The 23,671-nt window shown below is 37.6% G+C and overlaps 1 protein-coding gene across 17 annotated transcripts in view; it reads right to left on the bottom strand.

Moving 5' to 3' along the window:
* The window catches only part of mical2a (microtubule associated monooxygenase, calponin and LIM domain containing 2a), an 80,136-nt gene that overhangs the window by 8,560 nt on the left and 47,905 nt on the right, over positions 1-23,671 (bottom strand). For 5 of the 17 annotated variants that reach the window (XR_007424885.1, XM_015607222.3, XM_049465820.1 and 2 more), the window contains exons 12-27: positions 22,675-22,822; positions 21,037-21,236; positions 18,336-18,442; positions 17,820-17,891; positions 17,559-17,696; positions 17,188-17,301; positions 15,266-15,616; positions 14,063-14,170; positions 8,881-9,006; positions 8,395-8,496; positions 7,510-7,626; positions 5,263-5,358; positions 3,508-3,602; positions 3,220-3,292; positions 2,492-2,578; positions 1,653-1,757 (exon numbers count right to left, since the gene is read on the bottom strand). Coding sequence is in view for 16 of the 17 variants with exons in the window: in XM_015607222.3 (XP_015462708.3) it covers positions 1,653-1,757; positions 2,492-2,578; positions 3,220-3,292; positions 3,508-3,602; positions 5,263-5,358; positions 7,510-7,626; positions 8,395-8,496; positions 8,881-9,006; positions 14,063-14,170; positions 15,266-15,616; positions 17,188-17,301; positions 17,559-17,696; positions 17,820-17,891; positions 18,336-18,442; positions 21,037-21,236; positions 22,675-22,822 (2,039 nt within the window). In the remaining variant the exon portion in view is untranslated. The remainder of the gene's footprint in view (positions 1-1,652; positions 1,758-2,491; positions 2,579-3,219; positions 3,293-3,507; positions 3,603-5,262; positions 5,359-7,509; positions 7,627-8,394; positions 8,497-8,880; positions 9,007-14,062; positions 14,171-15,265; positions 15,617-17,187; positions 17,302-17,558; positions 17,697-17,819; positions 17,892-18,335; positions 18,443-21,036; positions 21,237-22,674; positions 22,823-23,671) is intronic. The other 12 variants (XM_022670040.2, XM_022670041.2, XM_022670042.2 and 9 more) reach the window with 12 other exon arrangements.

Below are 23,671 nucleotides of genomic sequence, written 5' to 3'. Positions count from 1 at the left end.
AATCATGCACAGCGCATTCTCAACCGGAAACCACCATTCACTTGAAGAACTGCATTGGGCACCGAGGAGCTGACCCCTATTTGGGTCAGCAATTCCTATTTGGGTGCCAATCCATATCTTTAATATTTATTCAACCCATATCTCTATACATAGATTTACACACATACAGGTGCAAAAAACTTTATATCACTAAAAAGTTGATCTGCTGGTGTTGATCCACTGTGTTATATCAAGTCTAAAGTCAGTGAAGATGCGGATTTCATTTTCCAGCAGGATCTGGCACACTGCCAAAAGTATAAATTACTCTTATATAATATTCTACTTTTCTGAGATAATGATTTTGGGTTTTCATAAGACATTATCATCAACAATACAGAAAACAAACATTTATAAATAGATTACTCGGTGTGTATAATACATCTATATAACATATGAGTTTCACATTTGGAACTGAATTACTGAAATAAAGTAACTTTTCAATGATATTTAATTTTTTTGAGATGCACATGTACATACTTACACCCACACACCAGGTGTGCATCCAGTATCCAGTGCTGGAAGGTGAACATGCTAACCGCTAAGCCACCACGCCATCACAATGTTCAAATTATGTGGACAGAATAAATGCTAATAAATGTAATTAGGTACTTTAACCTGTCTATACAGAAGTGCAAATGCACACACAATATATTGCCAATATGTTGCTACAAAGCAAATAAACATCATGGCTAATACCAGGCTGAGGCTATATTAGCAGGGTATAATATCATCCAATATTCTGACCTCATTAACTAATGTTGCTGAATGCAATCCACAGTAACACTGCACACGACACACGACGACACACACATTCATAAAAATGTAATTAATATGTTATTCTGGGGAAAAACCCCTTTCTATTTTAGGGTTGAAAACAACTTTAATCCCTGAGACATATATTTAACCCAGACAACTGAACAGATACTTTTAAGAGCAGCTACTGCTGTTAAATGTTAACACCTGATTAATTATTAATGAGCTTAATGCATTTTCTTAGTCTGACCCTTCAAATCATTTGTCAGCTGTACAAAGTTGATGATCATGTGTGCTGTATGTTGCTGTCTCAAATGGTCCATGACATGAATATTCCAATAGCCAAATTATAATGATAATCAAAGTATATTATATTTTTAATACAAATGCATTTATATTCAGCCATGTTGCATGCCTCCGGAAATCTAGTAGAAAGTTACTCTAACTTGATTGCAGAGGTAACAATGAAAGAGCAGGTATCCTAATGTTTCTGTTTTTTAAAGTGTTTATCATAAAACAATTTAAATGTTTTAAATATTTTCCTTATGACTCATTACGGGGGAATACTTATCAGTTTTAATTATATTCCTTAATATAAAACCATTGATCTTCAATGCATTAGCTAACAGAAGCCTGTGCTGACCAACATCACACTAGGAGTGATATAGAAAGAGAGCGTCATCTACCCACCCAGAGAGAGCTTTACCAGTTGTGCTCTCTCGGACTCCGGCTGCTGATGACGAGCAACATGATCCAGTATTCAAACCATACCATTCCATCTTTAAATGGGTCATACTTGATAAACGTCAGTCAACAAGCAGGGAGGGGCAGGTAGACTATATTACCACACTGAGGCTTACCGGTGAGTCTGAGTGGGCAGTGTTTGGCCTGTGATCGTTCTCATAGAGGGTGAGCAGCGTCTCAGCCCGAGCTCCAACCACCAGAGACACCTTCCCCACAGTGCGCTGCAGACCACAGCCCACAGGAAAGAGCAGCAGGAGAAACCAGAGAGTGACAAGAGAGGAGGAGAGAGATTTATGACAGCATGAGAAAGTGGAGGAGAATGTGAGGAAAGACAGGACGGAGCCGGATAAGATGCCTCACTGTAACCGTGCAGTGGAATGGGATCATTCTTATCTATCTGATAAATGCTTTGAAACAGAAAGCTGCATGTTTCTCACAACTAAAGAAAACAACAGCGTGTTTTTCAGCATTCTTGTGGTGAAAATTAATGTGTGGTGTTTGGACTATTTCACGGCAGACTGAACTGGTGTTTTTTTTATTGAGGGACAGTTATGTAATGATCAGGTCATTCTGTACTGCAGACGAAACACACAGCAGGCTGAAAAATAAAACCGTTTCCTTTAGAGAAAGGAAAAGTGGTTCAGGTCAGACATCTGGCAGGGAAGGGGAGGACCGTGAGGAATGTACGATCGGTGCGGTCAGTGCAGGCGGTTGAGTGTTTCAGGGCCTACAGTGGGCTCGTCTGGCTTTGTTTGATTATGGCTGAGCAACCCGTTCTGTTCTGTAACAGACAGACGCTAGCACCAGCCCACTGGAGTCATCGCCTCTCCGGAAACGCATTGCATGCCAGCACTCCATACCAAGCACACAGCACAGCCAAACGCTGCAGTGACTAACACGCACGCGGAGCTGTGAGTAACAGATCAAATACGTTCCAGCAGGCATCTTCAGATACCTCCTTGGGGCCATTTGAGTCTTCCTTAGATTGAGGAACTTCTGTTTGTTTTCTTAAAGTGAATGAAGTAGTGCTGCTGCTGCTACACTGAAAGCATAAATTATTGTGGTTTGTTTTAATGTTCTCTACTGAAAGCATTTTTTAAATATATTTTTCCCAATTTTCCTGACAATTTAGCTTAGCCAATTGACCCACTCTGTCAATAGAACCTTTATCAGACCCTGAATTTGTTAGTTTTTTCTTAAGTCCACATTTCCAGATATTTCATAAATGGTGGGCTCTGTATGCATGCATCTGTATGTCTCTTCCACACAAAAATGCCACACAAATTTTTTGTCAGTAAAAACACTAAGCTTCCGTTTTAAGTGTTGCTGTGAGGATGGGAAATACATAGATCGTCACGACATTTGTTCTGCATTGTTCGGCTAAATAACTACATGCAATTTCAACAGGTTTCCACATTTACAATTTAGTCATATGAACAAATGTAAATGCTGTTATATTACAAATACATTGTATTATGTTCAGATTAAGAATCTGTAATTCAGTGACTTGCATAGTAATGTACACTGTTAAAAATATACATGAAAGAAAACCTCTGAATACATGTGAACAGGCCCACAGTTCCCATTTTCTTTAAATGAGGGAAAATGAAATCTGACATACTGAAATCCCACTATACAGCTTTCCCACTGCTTTCCCGTGAGATCTATTTAAGGTAAACTCACCACATGTGAGTTTTTCTGTGTTTCTCCTTGAGTTTCCGTTTTAGAAAGCAGCATTCTGAGCTGCTGAGGTTTGCTAGTTTCAGAAAGAAGAACATAAGGACAGGCAGAGACACATACAGTAAAATGAATGGTTAATAAAGCACATTACACAGTTAATAAAGGACAGTTAAGTTAATTGTAATTACAGATATGATATAAATGAGGAAACAGAGACATAAGTATGTGAGAGAGAGAGAGAGAGAGAGAGAGAGAGAGAGAGAGACAGAGAGAGAGAGAGAAGGTTAATACCTGGATGGAAATGAAGAGCAGGAAGCAGCAGTGAGTTGGGGAGGCTGTAGCAGGGGTAAAGCTGGGCTAGAATGAGGAAAGTCTGCAGCTACAGTCTGTCCAGAGTAGATTACAGACAGACAGGTTAGAGGTGGAAGCAGAGATTCAGCTTACATATGTGTATTACTCCAGATTCAGATCCTTTGATTTAAATGCTGGGACAGGATTTAGAACACTGTTTAGAAGTACATTGTACTTTATAGGAAATGTTATAATATCTTCATAACATGGATCTGCACGGGACAAAAAATCTGTTGGCAAAACTTGACAAAATATATGTAAATTGAGACATAAATGCCTAAATAAAGCAAAAAATCTGCCAATGGGGTGAGCAGATTTTTCTTAGGAAGATTTTTTAAAATAACCAATCACAAAGTCTCAAAATTAGTAAAGTAAGACTTAAATCAAGCCAACATTTCTTTATTTTTTGGTTAAATTTATAAAAAAAATAGAATAACTTGACTCTTTTGTGTTTATTTTTAGTTTAAATTACTTAAAACGAGGTGAAATTCTAAATAAGACTAAATTAGACTATTATTCCCAAGTAAAGCAATCTTACACAAAACAATGCTTATTAACTCAAAAATTCTTTTCAGAGGAAAAAATAGGATTTATTGCCTTGAATTTATATCATTTTACATGCTAAGATTTATTTTTTTGCAGTGTGGATATTAGATTAAGGTTGGAGCTGCAGGGTGGCAGATCACAAACATTAAGGTTGTTTGTTGGATAGTGAGAGTGCCTGGAAGCTTACATCCCTTATTAAATTGTTCAGCTACTGGTTAGAGCACAAAAGTCAAACATATGGCTTATGGGCTTGTGAGCCACTATTCTTGAACCATGACCCCTAACTTGTGACTATTCACTTTTAATACATACACACTGTTAACCTAACAGAGACTACATATAGGGCCCTATCTTACACACTGCACAAGGCATGCCGCAATTCTTATAGCTATCCAACACCCCGCCAACAGTCTATTTTCAGGCATTCCACCTATGTTGTTTATTCAGCAACAGTGCTTGAGAATATATCTACTCCGGCTATCTACTGGGCTTGGTGGTCTCGAAATGACACATAGACACGCAGCAGTGCCCAAATCTATAGTGCTTGCCTGTTGGCAGCTATGCAAACTTTTACATCATCATTTTCCTCTGCTGAGAATTGTTGGACACGTCCAGGTAGCTGAACCACTAAAATAGCAATTCACCAAAGTCAGAGCACAGACACACTGTTTGGTTTATTACACGTTACTCCCAAAACACACTGTGTAATGCGTTCTTTTCGCATTATTACGATAGCAAAGACACACTGACATAACCTAATTCTACCTGCGTGGTTGGCGCCTCATCTAAAAATTGCTAAAATATGGCCCATGGTGCTTAAAAGTTTTTGTAAAAAAAAAAAAAACTTGCACACTGTTCAATTAGCAAGCTTTAGGCAAAATGTGCAAATGATATGTAATTCTTCAAAATATTATAATATTTAGTTTATGCATAAATTACCATAAACTAGCCCACTTAACAATGGACTTAACTAAAAACTTGGTACCGCTGAGTTAGAGTTACACATTTCATGCAATATAACTACTATAATGTGTTAATTTTAGCAATTAAGAAACAATACATTGTCCAGCTCTAGAAGTCAATTCATTAGGACCTCAGTTGGCAGCAAATCACACACAAAGCTCATACAGAAAAACAGAACTGGTGTACCTTCTTGGAGATCTGACTGTTTCTATCGCTGCTTCTCTGCGGCAGCTCCTTTTCAGTTTCATGGTTAAAACTGAACGTGCTTCTGGTACTACTTAACTGAAACCACAAATTAAAAGGCTGTTCAGAGTGTAAACAACTACCTCTCCTAAAATCACATCTGCAACCTAGCACGAATGTAATAATAATGTGTCTCGCCAAAGCAGCTGACGTAAGAACGGTTACATCATATGGAAAAGGAGAGAATGCTCATTAGCGCTGCTATAGATGAATAATGGCTGTATCTCTCCTTTACACACTGTAATTATGTAGCCAAGTATAGCTGTGCTTCACCATATGTGACCCATTCACTGTTTCTTTCTGCATCTGCTTTTCACAACGTTGAGCATCACGGGGATGAGACACATGAGTCTTGTTTAAGGGACAGAGACAGTCAGGCAGGACAGAAAGAGAACAGACACTGGATTTGCATTCACAGAGGGAAAAATAGTGCTTCCAAGATGAGAAAATAACAGGCCTAAAAGTATGAAAATTTGTAAGTGCCAGTGAGCTACTACACTATTGGGAGACATGGGTTCAATTCCCAGACTGGGTGACTATGATGCTTTACACCTATAACAGGCTCCTAACACTACATTGGCCCACCTCTGTAATAGGAAAAACCTTTAAGTCGCTCTAGATCAGAGCATCAGCTAAATGCCATATATGCATATTAGTACCATGCACAGTTTTGGATGTTTATGGTTGAAACTGTAAAAATAGTATGTTTTTGATGGTTATACCCAGTGACTGTTGTAAAGCATGGACAGTGCAACATCTTTCAAAAGTTGAACCAAACACAGAATCAGCACCACATTCCATCTCATTTTTCTCCTCTAAACAGTCCTTTCAGTGGCCAAATAATTTCACAAGTTAGTTTCCTCTGTGCAAATATTGGCACATTCTTTTTTCTCAGGTTTTAAAATATTATTCTGCTATATTGTAAGAAGGCAAGGTTACATTTAGGAACAAAATGATTGATAGTCTCAGGTAGAGACACACATATACGGATATAAAAAAATGGACCTCTCCATCCAAACAGAAACAAAAACACTTGAATCTGCATGCTATCCCTCTATGGAGTAATAGCACCTCATAAAGAGACACATTAAGCAACACGCCACAAAAAAAGTAAAAAACACAGATTTAATACCAAGTTACACACTGCTTCCTAATTGTATACTATGCAAGTCCAAAAAGGACAGATTTTAAATCTAAACAGAGCAATATATATTTGCAATAGTTCAATATTCATGTTCAATAATACCTAAAAATCTGAAATGTTTGAGTAAATACTATAGTTTTCATCACATGACACCTCCCAGATCACAATCACCAGAATACTTCACCCGTTGCACTCATTATATATACCCCTTCACCACACACATTCCTTGCCGAGCATTTCTCTTGTCCTTGTTTCTGTTTTCTGTGTATGAACCTTTTTGATATCTCTATTACGATCTGTACTACGACCTCAACTATATCACTACCCTTGGTATGTTCGCTGCCTTACATTTTTTACCTTGGCTTTGACCCTGCTTGATTCTGGCCACATTTTTGGACTGCCCCTTTCAAATAAAGCCTCTTTATTTTATCCACGCTTGTCTCATCCCTGCCTGGCCATGACAATTATATAGTTTACTATATAGCGAGTAGTGAGGTATGTCACATTTAGACATTTAGAAATATACATGCATTGTGGTGTAAGAATCATAAATCTCTGTTTTCTTCATCAATAAAACAATACTTAAAACAGTGCTTTCACAAATCTCAACCTTGCAGAGCGTTTTTGTGTGGATGGGAGGCAAAAACTCAAACTTTTTAATAATATCTGTATATTTGTGGATGGGAACTGACACACTCCCAGGCTGTAGGAGATGGTGAAAGGTGTACCCAATGAGTAGGAGATTTACTCTGCCTCTAGTCTCTACTGAGAATTATTTTGATCACATTTTGATTACATGTCTATGGAACTGAAGAGAATACAACCACAGTGTCCATGCTTTCTACAATTGTTGGAAACATTAGTAATTGTATTTATGGTATATCTTATGGTATGTTAGCAACTAGTGGACAAATATCATAACCATCTTTTTTACTAATAAGAAGAATCATTATTACAATGCTGTGCTCATCATGTATGCAGTGAAATTATGGGTTGGACTATAACAGGCTTGGAATCAGTGCCTGGAATCTGAGGAGGGATGATACCTGCTTAGTAGAGGATGAGGAGGGGAGGACAGAGGGGTTAGCAGCAGAAGCTGTAGTGCATTCTTGGTGAGAGTGTGGCAGACTTAAGATAGATCTGGAATGAGGGGGATGTACAGGCTGTCCAGAACAGAGTCGTGGCAGAACAGAAAAACCAGGAAATTAGCAGTGAGAATACACAGTTTACAGAAAAACACTCTCTACTAGACTTTAAACAAACAGGTCAAACCAGGGGCTCACATACTCTGATCAGCCACATCATTAAAACCACTTTCTCACTTCTACAATCACTGTCCATTGTAGTTCTATAATTACAGACTGTGGTCCTGTAATTATATATAATTTCTCTACATACTTTATTATTGTTCTCCTTTATTCCTGTTCTTCAATGGACAGGACCAAATAGAATCATCACAGAGTATGATTTTTACTTCACTACTGTACTTAAGCACTAAAATACTGTATCTGTATCTACTGGAGTATTATTTTTACTTCACTACTGTACTTAAGCACTAAAATACTGTATCTGTATCAACTGGAGTATTATTTTTACTTCACTGCTGTACTTAAGTACTAAAATATCGTATCTGTATCTACTGGGGTATTATTTTTTTCTCCTACTTCCACTTTAACTTTACAACACATGTTGGATAAGTTTAATTAATACTTTTACTCTGATGCATTATTTATGTGCTGCATCGTTACTTGTTGAACTGACCAGTACAGAACCACAAAGTGTATATTACAATATACAGTATATTACATCGCTGCCCAGACTAACGAATAATGGGCACAACACAATTATTCTACAGATATTAACCATGTGATGATTACATACGTATTAACCATCTATTAATTAAGCATTATTGTAACAGAAGATGGAAATACCTGACTGAAAACTGTGTTGGAGAACTTCACAATTTTGTACTCCTTTGGTTTAGGCATCTTACAGGCTTCAAGACAAAAAGTGGGCCTCTTGTCCTCGCTAATCTGAAACCAGTGATGGGTAATTAATCACTATTTTACTATACACTGACATGCCAAAAGTCATGGGATTGGGAATGCCTACACCTCTAAGTTATGAGGTGTTATCTTGTTATCTTGCACTGATCATCAACAACAGTAGACAAGAGCTGAGCAGTAAGTGGTAATATCTGGTTAGAATTACTTAGATATAAATCATATCCACATTTAATGCAGGAACACCCCCCCACAAACAGAAAAGTCATGGGTCAAAATACTAGTTTCTGTTCCATGTCAGGTATATATAGCTACAGGAAAACTGAATTCTAATTTACTGCACTTCTAATTTACATATAAATAAAGTAATTAAATATAAAGATCATTTACAAGGTGGATACATGCAGACTTTACCTGCTTCACCAGCAGAGAGGATGAAGATGTGGGATGGGAGGAAGGAGAAGTTAAGGCAGTGCGTGGTGAGGTTAGTTTAGAACAGGAATGAAGGGTGAGGTTTACAGCAGAGAGATCTGTCTGTGTCTAGGAGAATCACAGAAATAAGAATGAACAGATGAGACAGGAGCTGGACATCTTAGCTTATCAAAGAGACTCAGTATTAACAGATTTTTACCAGCTGTTAAAGAACTGTACATGAAGGTTAACTGTGAACTTTTTTCTTTACTCTAGTGCTCTATATTCTTCTATTAATCCCTGTTTAGACCTCCTTACCTTACATAAATCTTATCTATATCATATTCTGTTGTTAGTATTATTGGTGATTCAGTTGTACTTGGAGGAGTTTCAGATGTGTCAGATGTGTCTTTAAGGATTCAAGGAGACTTTATTGTCATGCACATCTAATGTGGTACATGAAGTAGGATGAAATTGTAATCTCACAGTAATCTCCAGTTCCACCCAAAAGAGCAATTGCTAAAATAAAGATAAATATAAAGATAAAATCAAATAAAATGTAATAGAATATAAAATAAGAATAAAATAGATATCAAGTATCGTGGACAAAACAAGACATAAGTATAAATAAATAAATGCACAAATAAATGAACAAATAAATAAATAAATATATAAATAAATACATATTTATTTTGTCCAGCGCCTAATGTTAGAACCCGGTTGCTTCAGTCTAAATCACCAGTTCACCAATACTGCTTTAGACCGAGAATAGGGCCGCCTACTTAATTAACATAGAAATGCAGAAATACAGAAATAAATAAATGTAGAAATGAGGAAATAAATGTATTTGTTTATTTCTTTTATATGTGCATTTATTCATTTATTTATACTTGTCATTGTCATTTTTCGTCCTCCATAATCAAGATAAATACATATTATATAAAAGGAGAGTAGGAAATTTGGGAAGTAGCAGCAATATAAATCCAAAGTGCAAGTTCTGCTATAGCAGCATGGCATATTCTTGGAGAGATGGGTGAGAATACACTGCTATAACATGCAACCTAAAGTGGTTTGAGTAATTCTTCTGTATTTATCTGTTTAAATACATCTTAATAATCTTAATAATCAGACACATGAAGTGACCAAGTGTAAACAGGGATAGTGTTAGTTGTTTGCTTGTCCGCAACAGTATTTACAGCCCTTAGCCACCCACTCATCCACAAACACAAGCTCTTTGAGTTCTCCCCTGTGTTCATTTGCCAAAATCATCATGTTTCTGACTGCACAGTCAGATCTAGCAAACTCGATTCTTTTACACTTTAAGGAAACTCAAACTGTAACATTCGCAATTTCCATAAGCACTGGTTTGTATTACATAGCTGCCTGATTGAAGCCACAGAGCAGAAAGTAAATAACCACAGGCTTCATGATGATCAAACAAGATAAGGAATGTTTAGAACACATGATCACTTTTTCATAACTGCATTCACATTAATGCTCCTTTTTACATCCAGTAAATAAACACGCATACATTAATTTTGGATATATTATTACATGAACACACTTGCTGCCAAAATACACTTACCACACCAAAAGTCAGAACTGTGTTGATTTAATATTATTCATGCATTCAGCCTCAACGTTTACATGTTTGCACTGTACACAGGAAACCAGTCATGTCTCATGCTAATATATTTATTTTTATCATAGCCTTAATGCTTGCTGTCCCTGACATACTCTATAACATTTGGGTCCCAGAGGCACTAAAGTATATGTACTGTCACTGCTCCTTATTGCACAATATATCAGTTACTGATATGATAAGAGCTGTTTATATGAGTAAGAAGGGTGTATAAAGGTTGTTTATGATTAGCAAAAAAGAAAGAACAGTTAAAAAAACTGTTCTTTTTACTTAAAACAAATTGTACAAGTGAACATAAGTATCTACATTTATGTGAACAAATAAGAACACCCGATTAGAACTGTTTTTAAAAATGAATAAGGACCTATTCAAATATAACTTTTTAAACAATATCTACATATTAAAGTAATTTTTTTGCATGACCTATTTTCTATTTAACAAAAACTGACGAATGATGCCAATTCCTACTGAAGAATATCTGTCTACCAGTATCTGACACTGACTGAGAGAAAGTGTTTCCTACTCCTCAATGCAATATTCTTTCAGCTGTGTGGTGTTTAGGGAGTTATTACAGTAAATGCCCGGCCTGTTTCAAATCACCCCCCACCACCTTTTTGGAGACTTGCCTTAGTGAGTTTACAGGAATATATTGGGTCATTGTCATGTTGCATGGACCCATGCACCACTCCCTTTAACAATTAACAGGAAACTAAAATAAATCCTGGATGTTTAAATAGGATACGATCCTCATTAACTATGTTCTAATCACCTGATTGCAATTGTACACAATTTAAGTGATAATAAATGTTGGAATGTTCTAACTTTTTCCCATTTTTTAAATTATATTTAAAAATATATTTCTTTATCTGTAGTTATATTTCCTCCATCTCTCAATATTGTTCAAATATAGATGTCCATATGTTTTAATACACTGAAAAAAACAAAGGTTTTAATGGAATGTACTATTCCTGGAAAATCCATTGTCTTACTCAGCCATGGCTACACCTGGCCTGATGGTTATTCCTGGAGTGTGCAATAAAATAGTAAATCCCAATAGCAGTGGAACCTGTATTTATATCCTCAGAGATGAACGTTCCATAGCTGAAAAGGCCTATGAAAGACCGGACTGGAGAACTTTACAGCACATAGCTTGCTGAGGGAATTTCAGCTACTTTCTCCTGATGTCTCTCTCTGGGCCCAATAAACTACTTAATGGAACAAGCAGAACACATTTACTTTAATGATGTCTTTTAAAAACAACTTAGGGCTAATGTGTTTTTACAGCACGTAATGTTGTCATGCTATCAAAACAGCAAGCTATGACTATCTCTGACATTTATTTATTTATTCAAGCTATTAAAATGCATCTGGTGATTAATAGATGACCCACATAAAAAAGTTAGATTATTAACAGAAAGGAGAGAAAGCAAGGAGGGAGGAGGAAGAATGACTCAGTGTTTGTGTTACGGTATCTGTAAAGGCTGTAGGTACACATAGTAATGTTCAATGACCTGACAGGCGATTGATACTGGAGGGCACTGCAAGGTGCCTAAAATGCAAGGATAGTTACTGTGAAATTATTAAATTAAAATGGAAAACTATGTCTAAATACTGAACTGTTGATTATCAAATCAAAGTTAAGTGTTCGTAGTGCAATAAATGATGATCCTATAATTGGTTATAAGACAATCCATCACCACCGTCTGTTCAAAAGTGTTCCACTGCTAATACTACTACTCACTAATAATGTAATATGTTTGGACGCTGACGATTGCCACTTGTTAAATTTGTAAACTATAGCTACATATTCCTAGAATTTAACACAGTTCACAGAAATCAGTGTTTTACATGAACATCAAAATAAAAGCATTTAAAACAGTGTCTTTCCGTACACTCCCCAAGCACAATCATGTGGTAGCAGTGCAATGCATAAATCCATGCAAATTCAAGCCAGCAAACTGAGGGACTCATGGGGACTCATGAAAATCTTAAGTGATTCTGAGTGTGAAATTATTGCTGATTAAAACCTGTCTCAGTACATAGAAAACTAGTATAAAAAAACACATCCACAGTGTGGCAGTTCTGCAGAATGGTTAGAGCTGACAGAAAGACTACAGTAACAGGAGTAACCCCTCTTTACAGAAACTAATCATAGAATGCACAACAAAGCATAAGTGAGGGAGATGAGATCAGCAAAAGAACACATGGGGCACCGCTTCTCTCAGCCTAGAACATGAAGATGAGGCCACTGTGGACACAGACTCAACAAAACTGGATAACCTGGAGTCCGGAGAAACTTAGCCTAGTCTAAGGCAGAATTTAGTCAGAATCAAATGAATGGATTGTAGCAACAATACAGGCTGGTGAAGTTGGTGCAATGGTGTATATAATCATTTTTAAGCATATTTGAGCACATTCAACCATATCAATATGTATATCTTCTAACAGCTATTTATAACAGCACAACAATGCACCGTATTAAAAGCAAAAGGATCAAACTGATTATGAACATAAAAATGATGTTCCTATTATCCAGGTCTGAAATTCAGTAGAACACATTTGAGATGTGGTAGATGTAAAAATTTGCAGCTCATGAATAATCTGCAGGAACTGCATGATGAAATCGTATCAACATGAACCACGAACTTATAGGAATGGTTCCAACATCTTCTGGAATCCATGCCATTATCTGTGTGTCAGTAAGTAAAAGTAATACACTTAATCAAACACCAAGGGTATTTTCACACCTTTGCTTTTCACTCCAGGTAAGCTAAGCTAAACAGCTGAACAGTATTCTGCAAGTGTAGTTAACACTCTAAAAAACAGAGGTACGATATGAGTACTTTTTTGTACTCAAAGGTACAATATTGGTCTTTACAGGGTCAGATTTGTTCCCTCTGAAGTACAAAGTAATTTCTAACAGCAATAAGTACAATTTTTGTACCATTTAACCAGCCAAAGGGTACATTCAGTATTCTTTATCACTGTACTAATAAACAATTTAAATTGCACATTTTTTATTTGAAAGCCAGACAATTTTGGATCGTCATGTTTTTGAGCCATATTTAGTTGATGATAAAGTTTAGAATATTTCTAATATTTACTGGCACAAAAACCATAGGTACAAAAAAGGACTTTCACTGAAAGGTACTTTTTTGTACCTCAATATAAGGTACAGCCCCAGCGACAAGCTTTGTACCCTTTTAAGTACAAATCTGTACTTACTTTTCTTAGTGTGTAAGCTGAGATATTACCCAGATAATTACTACAGCTAATGCCATCTCTATTGCTGCTCCATGTTAAACTGTATAGTAATTTACACTAGTCCAGAACACAGTAACCTTTTCATGTTTTTACTTTCTTGCTCCTACTCTAAGTTTATGCACTTCTTCAATAGTTTGACCCATACATAGGTGTGAAAACACCCTTAGATTAATATAAAAATAAATTACATGATTAAATCTTTAAAAAGTGAATGAAATTCAGACCATGCAGTGATTTAGTGAGCATGCCATGCCAAACAGTATCGTCCTGTATAGTCACCTGAGGCAGTGAGATGCCGTCACCAGAGAACAGCGAGCTCAAGTGGACCGCTTTCTCCTTTATGCTTTTTTTATGGAACTCTCTAGCAATTTGAGTCTGAGTTTTCCTCTATAGAAGGCCGGAGGGCAGGAAGAAAGGGCAGTAGAATGAAAAAGGAGAAGAAAGACTGAACACATGAGGAATGAGATCAAACCCTTATCCTTGAATATTTTTAGGTTTTTAAAACGTTTTACAAGAGATCTACAGCAGTGTTTCCTCTAGAAAATGGTTATTAGTGGGTCTTTGGTTTTTGGCGGAGCAGGGGAGTCCTACAAGCTAACATACTGTGGTGGTTTTCAGTAACCAACCCTTAATGATCATTTAGAATTTAAAATACAGTAGGACTGGGTGGCATCCACTTTTCATATCATAGCATCTCAAAACAGTACTGTGTCTTATACTAGGGGAGTATTATAGGCTGCACAAGTAGAACAGATTGTATTGAGCTTACATGGCTTTCATACTACCACTTCCTGCATTATTTTACACACTTTTAAAGTAATCATTCAAAAATATTAATAAAACTTGTAACATTAGAGAATCTAAATTTTTTTTTTTTTTTTCTGTGGTGTTGGTACTGTAGTCCACTCGCTAAGTTAGCCTCTGCCTAGATAGCTCAACTTATTACAGAGGACTGACTAACTGACATGAGTATTTAGTACGACAAAAACTCATGTCTGCTGGAGTGAATCTGGCTTGACAGAAAGGCTGACTTGTTGGACTAGTAGCCAGCCAGCTAAGTGTAGGCAAGTTAGCAGCTAAACACAACAGCACAGAGATGCTGCCATATGATTTAAATACTGCAGTGATACTGTTAAACCACCTAATCCTAAACTCTGCAATGCCAATTGTGAGAAACTGGTTTAGTCTAGGCCCGAATCTAGGTCTGGAAAATTGGCTCTCAGTGTCTTAAATCTAAAGCAATAAAAGCTTACTTAGAAAAATAACTACATTTACTGAATTCTACAATATCAATTGGGTGATTAACATTATTCAGGGGCTTACCAACCAACTTCAACCCTAGTGAAAACACTGTGCAGAGTGAACATCAGTGGACAGACAGAGAAAGTACATTAAAAGCAAAATAACAGGATGGGAAGAGCACAGGGATAGGAAAGAGGGAGGAAAGGGAAGGGAGAAATAGATGAAAGTGGAGGTGATCACCTGACTGATCTTTTCCTCCACCTTCTGCAGGCGCTGGAGCATTGAAGTCATGGCCAGAATAGCAGAGTGGCAGGAGGCACTGTGGCTTTCCTCAGTGTCTGGACTCTGTATAGCAGGCTGTGTGTTAGACCGTGTGTGTGGGCCAGTGCACTGCTTTAGTGATGGAGCTAAAATCCTGGAGGCCTCTGCGTGTGCCCGTGAGAGCGTGTCAGGGGGCTCGGTGTGTGACCGGGTGCGTGGGTGAGCGGGCCGGGTGGGCTTCAGGGAAACACACAGAGGGCTGGAAAAGGGCACGCTGAGCAGAGCAGACGGACACTCCTCTGCATGTCTGACGCAGGCGGCTGCCTGGAACTGCAAACACACGGCACGTGAGCAGGGCTGGGGCTCAGACTGAGAGCTGCTCAGCTGAGTGATTTACAGTGCAGTCTGCTGTATCCAGTTACATAAAATTCCAGCACTTTAGCAGGAGCAACTGACTGCTGCACTTAGTAATTACAGTACAATACAGTAATGCACTGAAATAACCTGATTTAGATGTGTGTATATATTACTAATAAATACACTCATTGACAAAACATAACACACCCCAGATTAGACACTTGGAGGATCTATTTTAGTAATCTATGGACAATCTGTCAAATGCACAGCATGCAGCTTGATTTAGGGCGATTCAGTGTGACTTTGCTATCATAACGGCGGGAAAAGTACTCCTTACGCACCTCCAAATGCACAAAAGACATGTACTAATTCTCGTAATTAACCATGCCTTTGTTTTGGGCGTAAGGTGAAATAAAGCAATCAGCATGCCACTTGAATTTCCAGCATTTACTTTAAGAGCTAGGTATGCTCTGACTTTGTCGGACTGCTATCTTAATGGCACAGCGCTTCTGCGCTTCTCAGCAAAGGAAACTGACCTGGGCACCTGCGTTGCCAAGATAGCAATGAATGTCTGATGATTGCTTGTTTATTTCAGTCAGTGGTGCACTTGTGTTTTTGTGTTTTCCGTTGCCAAGATAGCAATAAGAGGATAAAAGGAAATATAAGAGGCTAATTTTGGGTAGTGTACCTCCAGAAGAGAGAAGATCAACTGCTAGACATGCCTCTACGATGCAATTGAAGACATTTTGTCCAGTTGACAGACTTTGAGAGGGGGTGCATTATTAGATTGACATAAGCGAAACGGTTGTTTCAACAAATTGCCTGTCTTCTAGGCAATCTCTCATCCAGCCACTGCATTTGTTGCAGTGGTGTTGTAAAAGTCAACTTTGAATCCTGGTTCTGTTTGGGATCCAATGACAGTCAAGTGTGAATATGGAAACCTCGTGGTAAATAAAAAAGTCTGCCTTATCTGTTGAGTGACACACTGTCTCAACTGCTGGTATGAAGATCAGGGGAGCCATCAAAAAACGACAGTCAGTTACACCTGGTAATAATATGAGGGACACTGACAGCTCAGCAGAATGTGTTGCCTCTCATTGGCATTTTTCAGCAAGATAATGCCCGCCCACATACAGCAAGGCTTTTTAAGGAATGTCTTCACCAGATTGCAACAATTCCTTGACCTGTCTGGTCCTTAGATTTATCACAAACCAAACTTATTTGGGACCAGCTGGGATGTTAGCTTCTGCAACCTATGAGTGTAGAGCAGGATCTACAGGCAAAGATGCAACATTTGTTGGTAAATGTGCTTCAGGGTGCCATATGTTACCTGGATGCCTCCATGCCCACTCATACAGTATCTTATTTTATATCCAGGCTAAGAGGCATGGTGTGTTATTTTATTTGTCAATGAGTGTATAAAACAAGATATCAACCACTGCAAATAAAGCACACTTTTCATTGAAGAAAATTAATGCATCACTTCCTTCTTTTAATGTGAAGTTTCCTACAGTGTAGCTAATGCGACTATTTAATGCCTATACCTGCTTCTTAGGGGGTGGAGGTGGTGGGGGCTTCTTCTTGGCTTTGTTGAAGGGTGGAGCGTCTGTCATATCAAGTGATGGAGGCCTTGGAGGCCTCACCACATTTGAGTCAGACTGAGATGATTAAGCCAGCAGCAGTTTAAGAGAGAGAAAGCCAATAGGGTTAGCAGAACAGCAGCAAAAAAGTAGAATTACTGGAAAGAATCACTGGAGAAGGGAGAAGGTATTACAGTTCAACTGAGCTATAACAAAGACAAAATGATTTTCCAGGGCCAGAGCTGGAAACGTCCACTTAGACGTTACAGTAAGGAGCACTTGCACAATAGCTCAGCGGTTTCATATGTGATTGTGAAAGGCGTGTGGATCTTTACCTGCCTACGAAGAGTGCAGACTGGGGTGCTCTCCTCAAACTTAGCCACTAGCTGAGACGTAGTGAACCTGACTTTGTTCTCCTTCTGCTCTCGGCCTTCAGATGCTAAACATGAACTCTGACTGATGTGGTTTGTTGCCTGGGGAATATATATCAAACAGATCAAATATCATGAATAATTTTATCCACACAAAAAACACATCATAATAAAACACTACACAGTGCATTATAAAAAGTCACTTTCCTGTGGTGTTACACTCACCTGTTCCACATGATTGTTTATTGTCCGTCTTCTTTTTTTAAAGAAATCATCATCATCTGCCTTTTTATCATACTAAAAGATAAACAAAGAAAAAAACATTGATGAATAATGCTTCAATAACTTCAAAGAATTAGTGTGCATACAATAGAGATAATAAAGAAAACAAAAACTCCCTTAAACTTCTATCATATCCCGTGACTTCTGCCATGTCCCACAGAAGCTAAAGAATGCTGCGCTGACCTGTGGGATGTGTGTGCTGGGTCTCCTGTCCTGAATTCTGATGTGATTTTTGCCATTTCTGAGTCACTTGTGTGTTCGCACATACAGTTGTATCCAAATGCTTCCAATAACAATCCTTACCATCCACTGCACTGTCTATAGTGGGAGGTAATGCATTCTAAGAGGAATGTTAAAGCCTCAGTTCCATAATGCACATCACTTTGCCATTAGCACACTGGCCAGTTGCTTTCAGCTTGTCAGTGTATAAATAATCTATAGAAAACAGCTCATACGTACCTTTGGAATTCGTTTTTGAGGCTGTGTTAAGCTGAGTGATCTATATACAGGTCGGGAGGGTCTTGTGGAAGATTCACCATTATTTCCATCTGTCTCTCTTCTCAAATCTGCCAAAATAAAACAAGAAACTAAACATTTACAAGATCAAAAGCAACAGACATTTCAATTCTTAATCAAATGCATAGAAATCCCATATTACAACATTGGAAATCATATGCAGAGCCCAGCACATCTGTCTTCTCAAGAACTGCCCAAAAACTGTTTTTCTTTTTCTACTCCTTCTTTTCCTGTAAAATGTTTCTCTGAAAAATCAACTTAAAATGACAAGAATAGGTCATAATTTTAATAAATTTGAATACATGAATTACCTGTACCTTCTACATATTTTTTGTTTTACAAAGAAATACAGTTTTTATGCATTAATCTGCCAAACACAGATTATAATGACAAAAACTATTAAATGAAATAAGTGTGAAAAAAACAATAACTTGGGGTCAATATTCAATATTTGAATAGACTTTTTCTATCTATTAAAACAACAAAAATTACTGTTTTATTTCTTTGATTTAAAGTATTGTGACAAGCAGTGTTAGCATTATGCTTTGGGTTTTTTTTTAAATTTGTATTTAGTATAAAAGAAAGGACATGTAGTAGTAGTTTTGTTTTGTATTGACATTTCATTTTTTAAATGTTTTTGTAACTGTTTGCCTATGAACAGTGAAATATGTACAGTTTCTCTACATGTAGATGAAGTAACTATTTTAACAGATAACTTTATGTTTGCAACACCTCTGACTGGTACATTTGGGCCTCTTATTTCTAATGGGACTTTGTTTTTTGATGTATAACAATTCGTTTTTTATAGTTTTTTTACAATGTGCCCAATACTACAAATACTGAAGATACCACGAATGTATACAATTAGCACTCTATATCACCAGACTAGTATTTCAAAGAACTATAGAAGGTCTGGTGTAGTTCTGTATGGAACAGAGAATGCAGCTTTATGCCTCGTGACACAACGTTCTTCTGTACGTCCTTTCCTACATCCACTCACCTTCAGTAGTGTAAGCAGGGCTATGGAATAGGTGCATTCCTCTCATGCCAGAGTGCATGACTGATGAAACTGCTTAATAAAGATATTTTTCCAGTACAACAAGATCAAATGACATGTGTTACTGCGTTAAAACTACCTTAAATTATGCTTTACAGACTTCAACACATTCCTCAACCAAGCATTAAATTAAACAGAAGATAGAAAAGAAAAACTGTGAGCAGGTTTAAGATGGTGTCAGGCAAGGGTGACAGCTTGAGACAAAGCTAAGACACATCCATTTATTCCACCCACTGTACGATGAAGGTCACAGCTTTAACTGGAACCTGCACTTCTGTACTTGAACATTAAAAAGAATGACTTTGAGAGACAGAGCCCTCCTTACTAAGCTCTGGACTGGGTTAGTGAAAGGAAACTCACAAAGCAAGATGAGGAAAAATCAAAGATTAAAATTTAATAATGAAAAATAAGAGAATCTGCTACGTCTTAGTCTTACAAAAGTGCAATATTCATGCTATCCACAGAAATATGATTTTGTTATGTTTTTTACAATGATACACAATACTGACGTCAAAAGTAACTAGTAACTACTATTGTGTCCCATAATGTTTGCCTTGTTTCATGGAATCCATGTTGCCTTGCTATTAGCACTTACAAATGTGTTCAACCTACCTAACAAGATAACACCTCACAATGCACACAGTTGAAGCCATTGCCAAGCCGACCACTGAGTTAATACTTCATGATCAATATACATACTGCTATTCCATGGCCTTTGGAATGAGTGTATACGGACATATTGTGATGCCGGCTTATTCATTGTCTCTAGTACTTGTCTAGTAATTGTCTTTAGTACTTTATGGTTTATTATATTACATATTATGTTTATTTTAATTGTCTGCTTTAAATGTAATGTTCATTATGTTTAAATTATATTTATTTTGTTCTTAGTTTTTATTTATTATTATTTTTTTGCCTTGCTTTCTGAAATCAAGGGTATTAAAAAGTGAATCCTGGTTTTCTTGGTGTACCAGTCTAGATTTTAAAGCACTTCTTTGTGGATTTGGTTGTATTTAGTGACACAAGAGTTTCAGGAGTTCAGTATGTTGGATGATCAAAAGTTTTGGATTAAGCTTCATGATTCCAAAGAATTCCTGCTGGTTAACCTGGCGCTTGTGGACCTGCTGTGCTGGGTTGTGGACTGCCCACTGCTGCTGACCATGGTGGGGATCAGCCTCGAGCACCATGAGTCGTGACCATTAGCACTAGCATCAGGGCTGTGTGCGTGTTAGCACGGGACTCGCCTGTATAAGCGTTCGAAATCCACAGCTATGACTCATTCTGGTTGGTACGTCCTGCTGCCTGAGTAGTGGGCATGCTTGAAATTGAGAAATCCCTGCATATATATTTATATATATCGATATTTTTGGTGTCAATAGGTTTTTGTTTACCGACTCCAGAGAGTCCTATTTTAGTAGCAATACTTCTGTATCAACAGTGTCTACACAAGCAGCATGTGTGCATTTGCACATCTGTTTTAGCAATTGGTGCAACTTAAAAATGTAACTAAATGTATTCAATACAGGGGGCTTTTACAAACATTTGGACACACGGTGTGTAACAATTTCATCACAGCATGTCACTCACCTGATGGTGGAAGAGGTGTTCCCCTGAAGAGCTCGTAGAATTTGGAGAGGTAGGTAACCATGGTGTTCTTGTCAGGGTCCTGGCCTGATGCCATCTCCTTGCCTGTGGTAAACGGCTTGATGCCAAACTCCTTCTCAACCACATCAAACGCCAGCTGGAGATTCTTAGCAGCATCTTCCTCATTCAGTGAATCATAATCTCTACAGGACAGAGTAAAGAAAAAGTAGGTTGAAATATAGAAGATGTCAAACTTGTTATGAAACTGGTTTGTGTTATGTATAGCAACTCTTGACACATGACCTTTGAAAGAGGGTGTGAACTGTAGCACATAGTTACTCTGTCCAAACCATCCCTACTCTCTGAGCTCACTGCTGAGTATCGTCTCCCGACCGTGGACAGGAAGAGACGTGGAGTGTGAGAAAGCTGCCTCTGCGGAGGCCAAGCCACTTTTCACATCTCCCGCTCATGTTTGGATTTGCACAATTGCAAACTGTGCTGGAACAAGAGCTCCAAAAGAGAAATGAGAGACATCCAGAGCAGCCGCCAACACGTGGCAGGATTTACGGCCACGTCAGGAAACAGGCCACTTTAGGTTAATATTTGTAAGACTTTTACAGTTATATGCCACTGGGAATGTATTACGCCTCTGATAACCCTGCAGAGCCATTATAACATAAAACTACTGTTTCATAAGGATTAATGAATTTGCTATATTTATTTATTTAACAAGATATAAGGTAGATCCTGTGGTATACGGGGTCCCAATCTGAATCAGTTTTGAATAAAAAAGATTAGATTTAAGATTTAAAGCCAATTTACGCAGCTACACATAACACAATGTAGAACTAAAGTGAGAGGACCATAATGGACATTTTGTTTATATAGAAGACATTAAGGTACTTACAGACAACTTTTCATAGAGTCTGGATTATTTATTATCTAAGAGGGTCAGTTTATTGATCAGCTACTCCTCATACATCACAAACAAGGAAATATCTAGTGATCAAAATGTGACAAAAATGTAAAAAGCTCTAAAATGTACTTCCTTTAATTTTACTGGAATTCCTGCATTTTATGTGCATTTCAAGTCATATATGATCAGTGTTTGTGTGTTTGATTTGGACACAATTTTAAAAATTCAGTAGATTATGAAGCAGATTAGGATTATTGTGTACATGATTGTGTTGTTTCTCGGTACATAAGCAGGTAGAGTACACACCTACTTATTTACCCAGAAACAACACTGTTCTGATTTAAACCCACAGTGTTAAGTGTATCATGTGTAATTTAAGGAGTTGTGTGAATGACAGCATGAAAACTCCAGCATTAAGCTTTTGTTTGGTTTATTTGTGATTACTACAGTAACAAATTAACTGTATATAGTTAATATATAGTTAAATCTAATTCCTTTTAATCAATCTGTTACTAGTTTTTAAAAATTGTACAAACTATAACACTGTTGCTTTGTTATGGCTGGTGGGTGAACTCTGGCGTCATTACTAGCTTGTGTGTGTATATAGGAGAGTAAGAGATTTATTCAGAGTGCCATTATCATGCAATACTGGCACTCTTAAAACCCCTTTTAGCAAGTCGATCAGTGAAATTCATGTAAGGTATGTAGATCTTGTGTAATCTTACATGAGATGTGCTCTGAAACGGTGGATGAGAGCACAGAAGGCCAGGCCATTGCTCCATGATGAGCCCAGGTCCGTCACACTGACTCCCTTATAGCCCTCTGTCTGCTTCTGACACCAGGTCAGCAGCCTGCTGGGTCTGACCTCAGACTCTGTAAAACAGATCCAAACACATTTACATACACAAAGGTCATGTACAACAACTTGGATAGGTAGAATTTCATTATTACACTGCCTGTACAAAAAAAGGTCACACACTCTAGTATTTGGTTGAACCACCTTTAGCTTTGATTGCGGCATGCATTCACTGTGGCATTGTTTCAATAAACTTCACAAAATCACAATATTTATTTTAATCCAGTGTTGCATTAATCTTTCACCAAGATCTTGCAGCAGCACTGATGATGGTAGAGTCTGACCACTGCACAAAGCAGCTCTTCTCCATCCAGCACATCCCAAAGATTCTCAGTGAGGTTAAGATCTGGACTCTGTGGTGAACTCTCTCAATCCATGTGTGAAAATGATGATCTCATGCTTCCTGAATTACTCTTTCACATTTCCAGACCCATGAATACTGGCATTGTCCTCTAGGAATATGGCCGTGCCATCAGGGAAAAAAAATCCATTGATGGAATAACCTGGTCTATATTCAGTATATTCAGGTAGTCAGCTGACCTCATTCTTTTAGCAGATACTGTTGTTGAACCTAGACCTGCAGAAACCCCAGATCATTTGCTTTAGTTAAACCTGCCAGGCAAAGCCAATGTCTCATATTATAGACTACAAATACACTACATATCTTATATAGATTTAGTAGAAAATGTAGTTCATTATTTGTGGCCCTTTATACATCAATATTGCATCTTTAAAAATGATTAACTAATAACCTAGTTCATCAGGTTCACAGCTGGTCACCCTGATCATCTGGTTGTTCCACAGTTCCACATGAGCAAACATTTCGAGTTGCTTTCTTTGTGTACATAGAGGCCACCAACTATGAA

The sequence above is a fragment of the Astyanax mexicanus genome, chromosome 16 (assembly GCF_023375975.1).
Source record: "Astyanax mexicanus isolate ESR-SI-001 chromosome 16, AstMex3_surface, whole genome shotgun sequence".
Classification (NCBI taxonomy): Eukaryota; Metazoa; Chordata; class Actinopteri; order Characiformes; family Acestrorhamphidae; genus Astyanax; species Astyanax mexicanus.
This window is presented reverse-complemented; position numbering and strand designations above follow the sequence as displayed.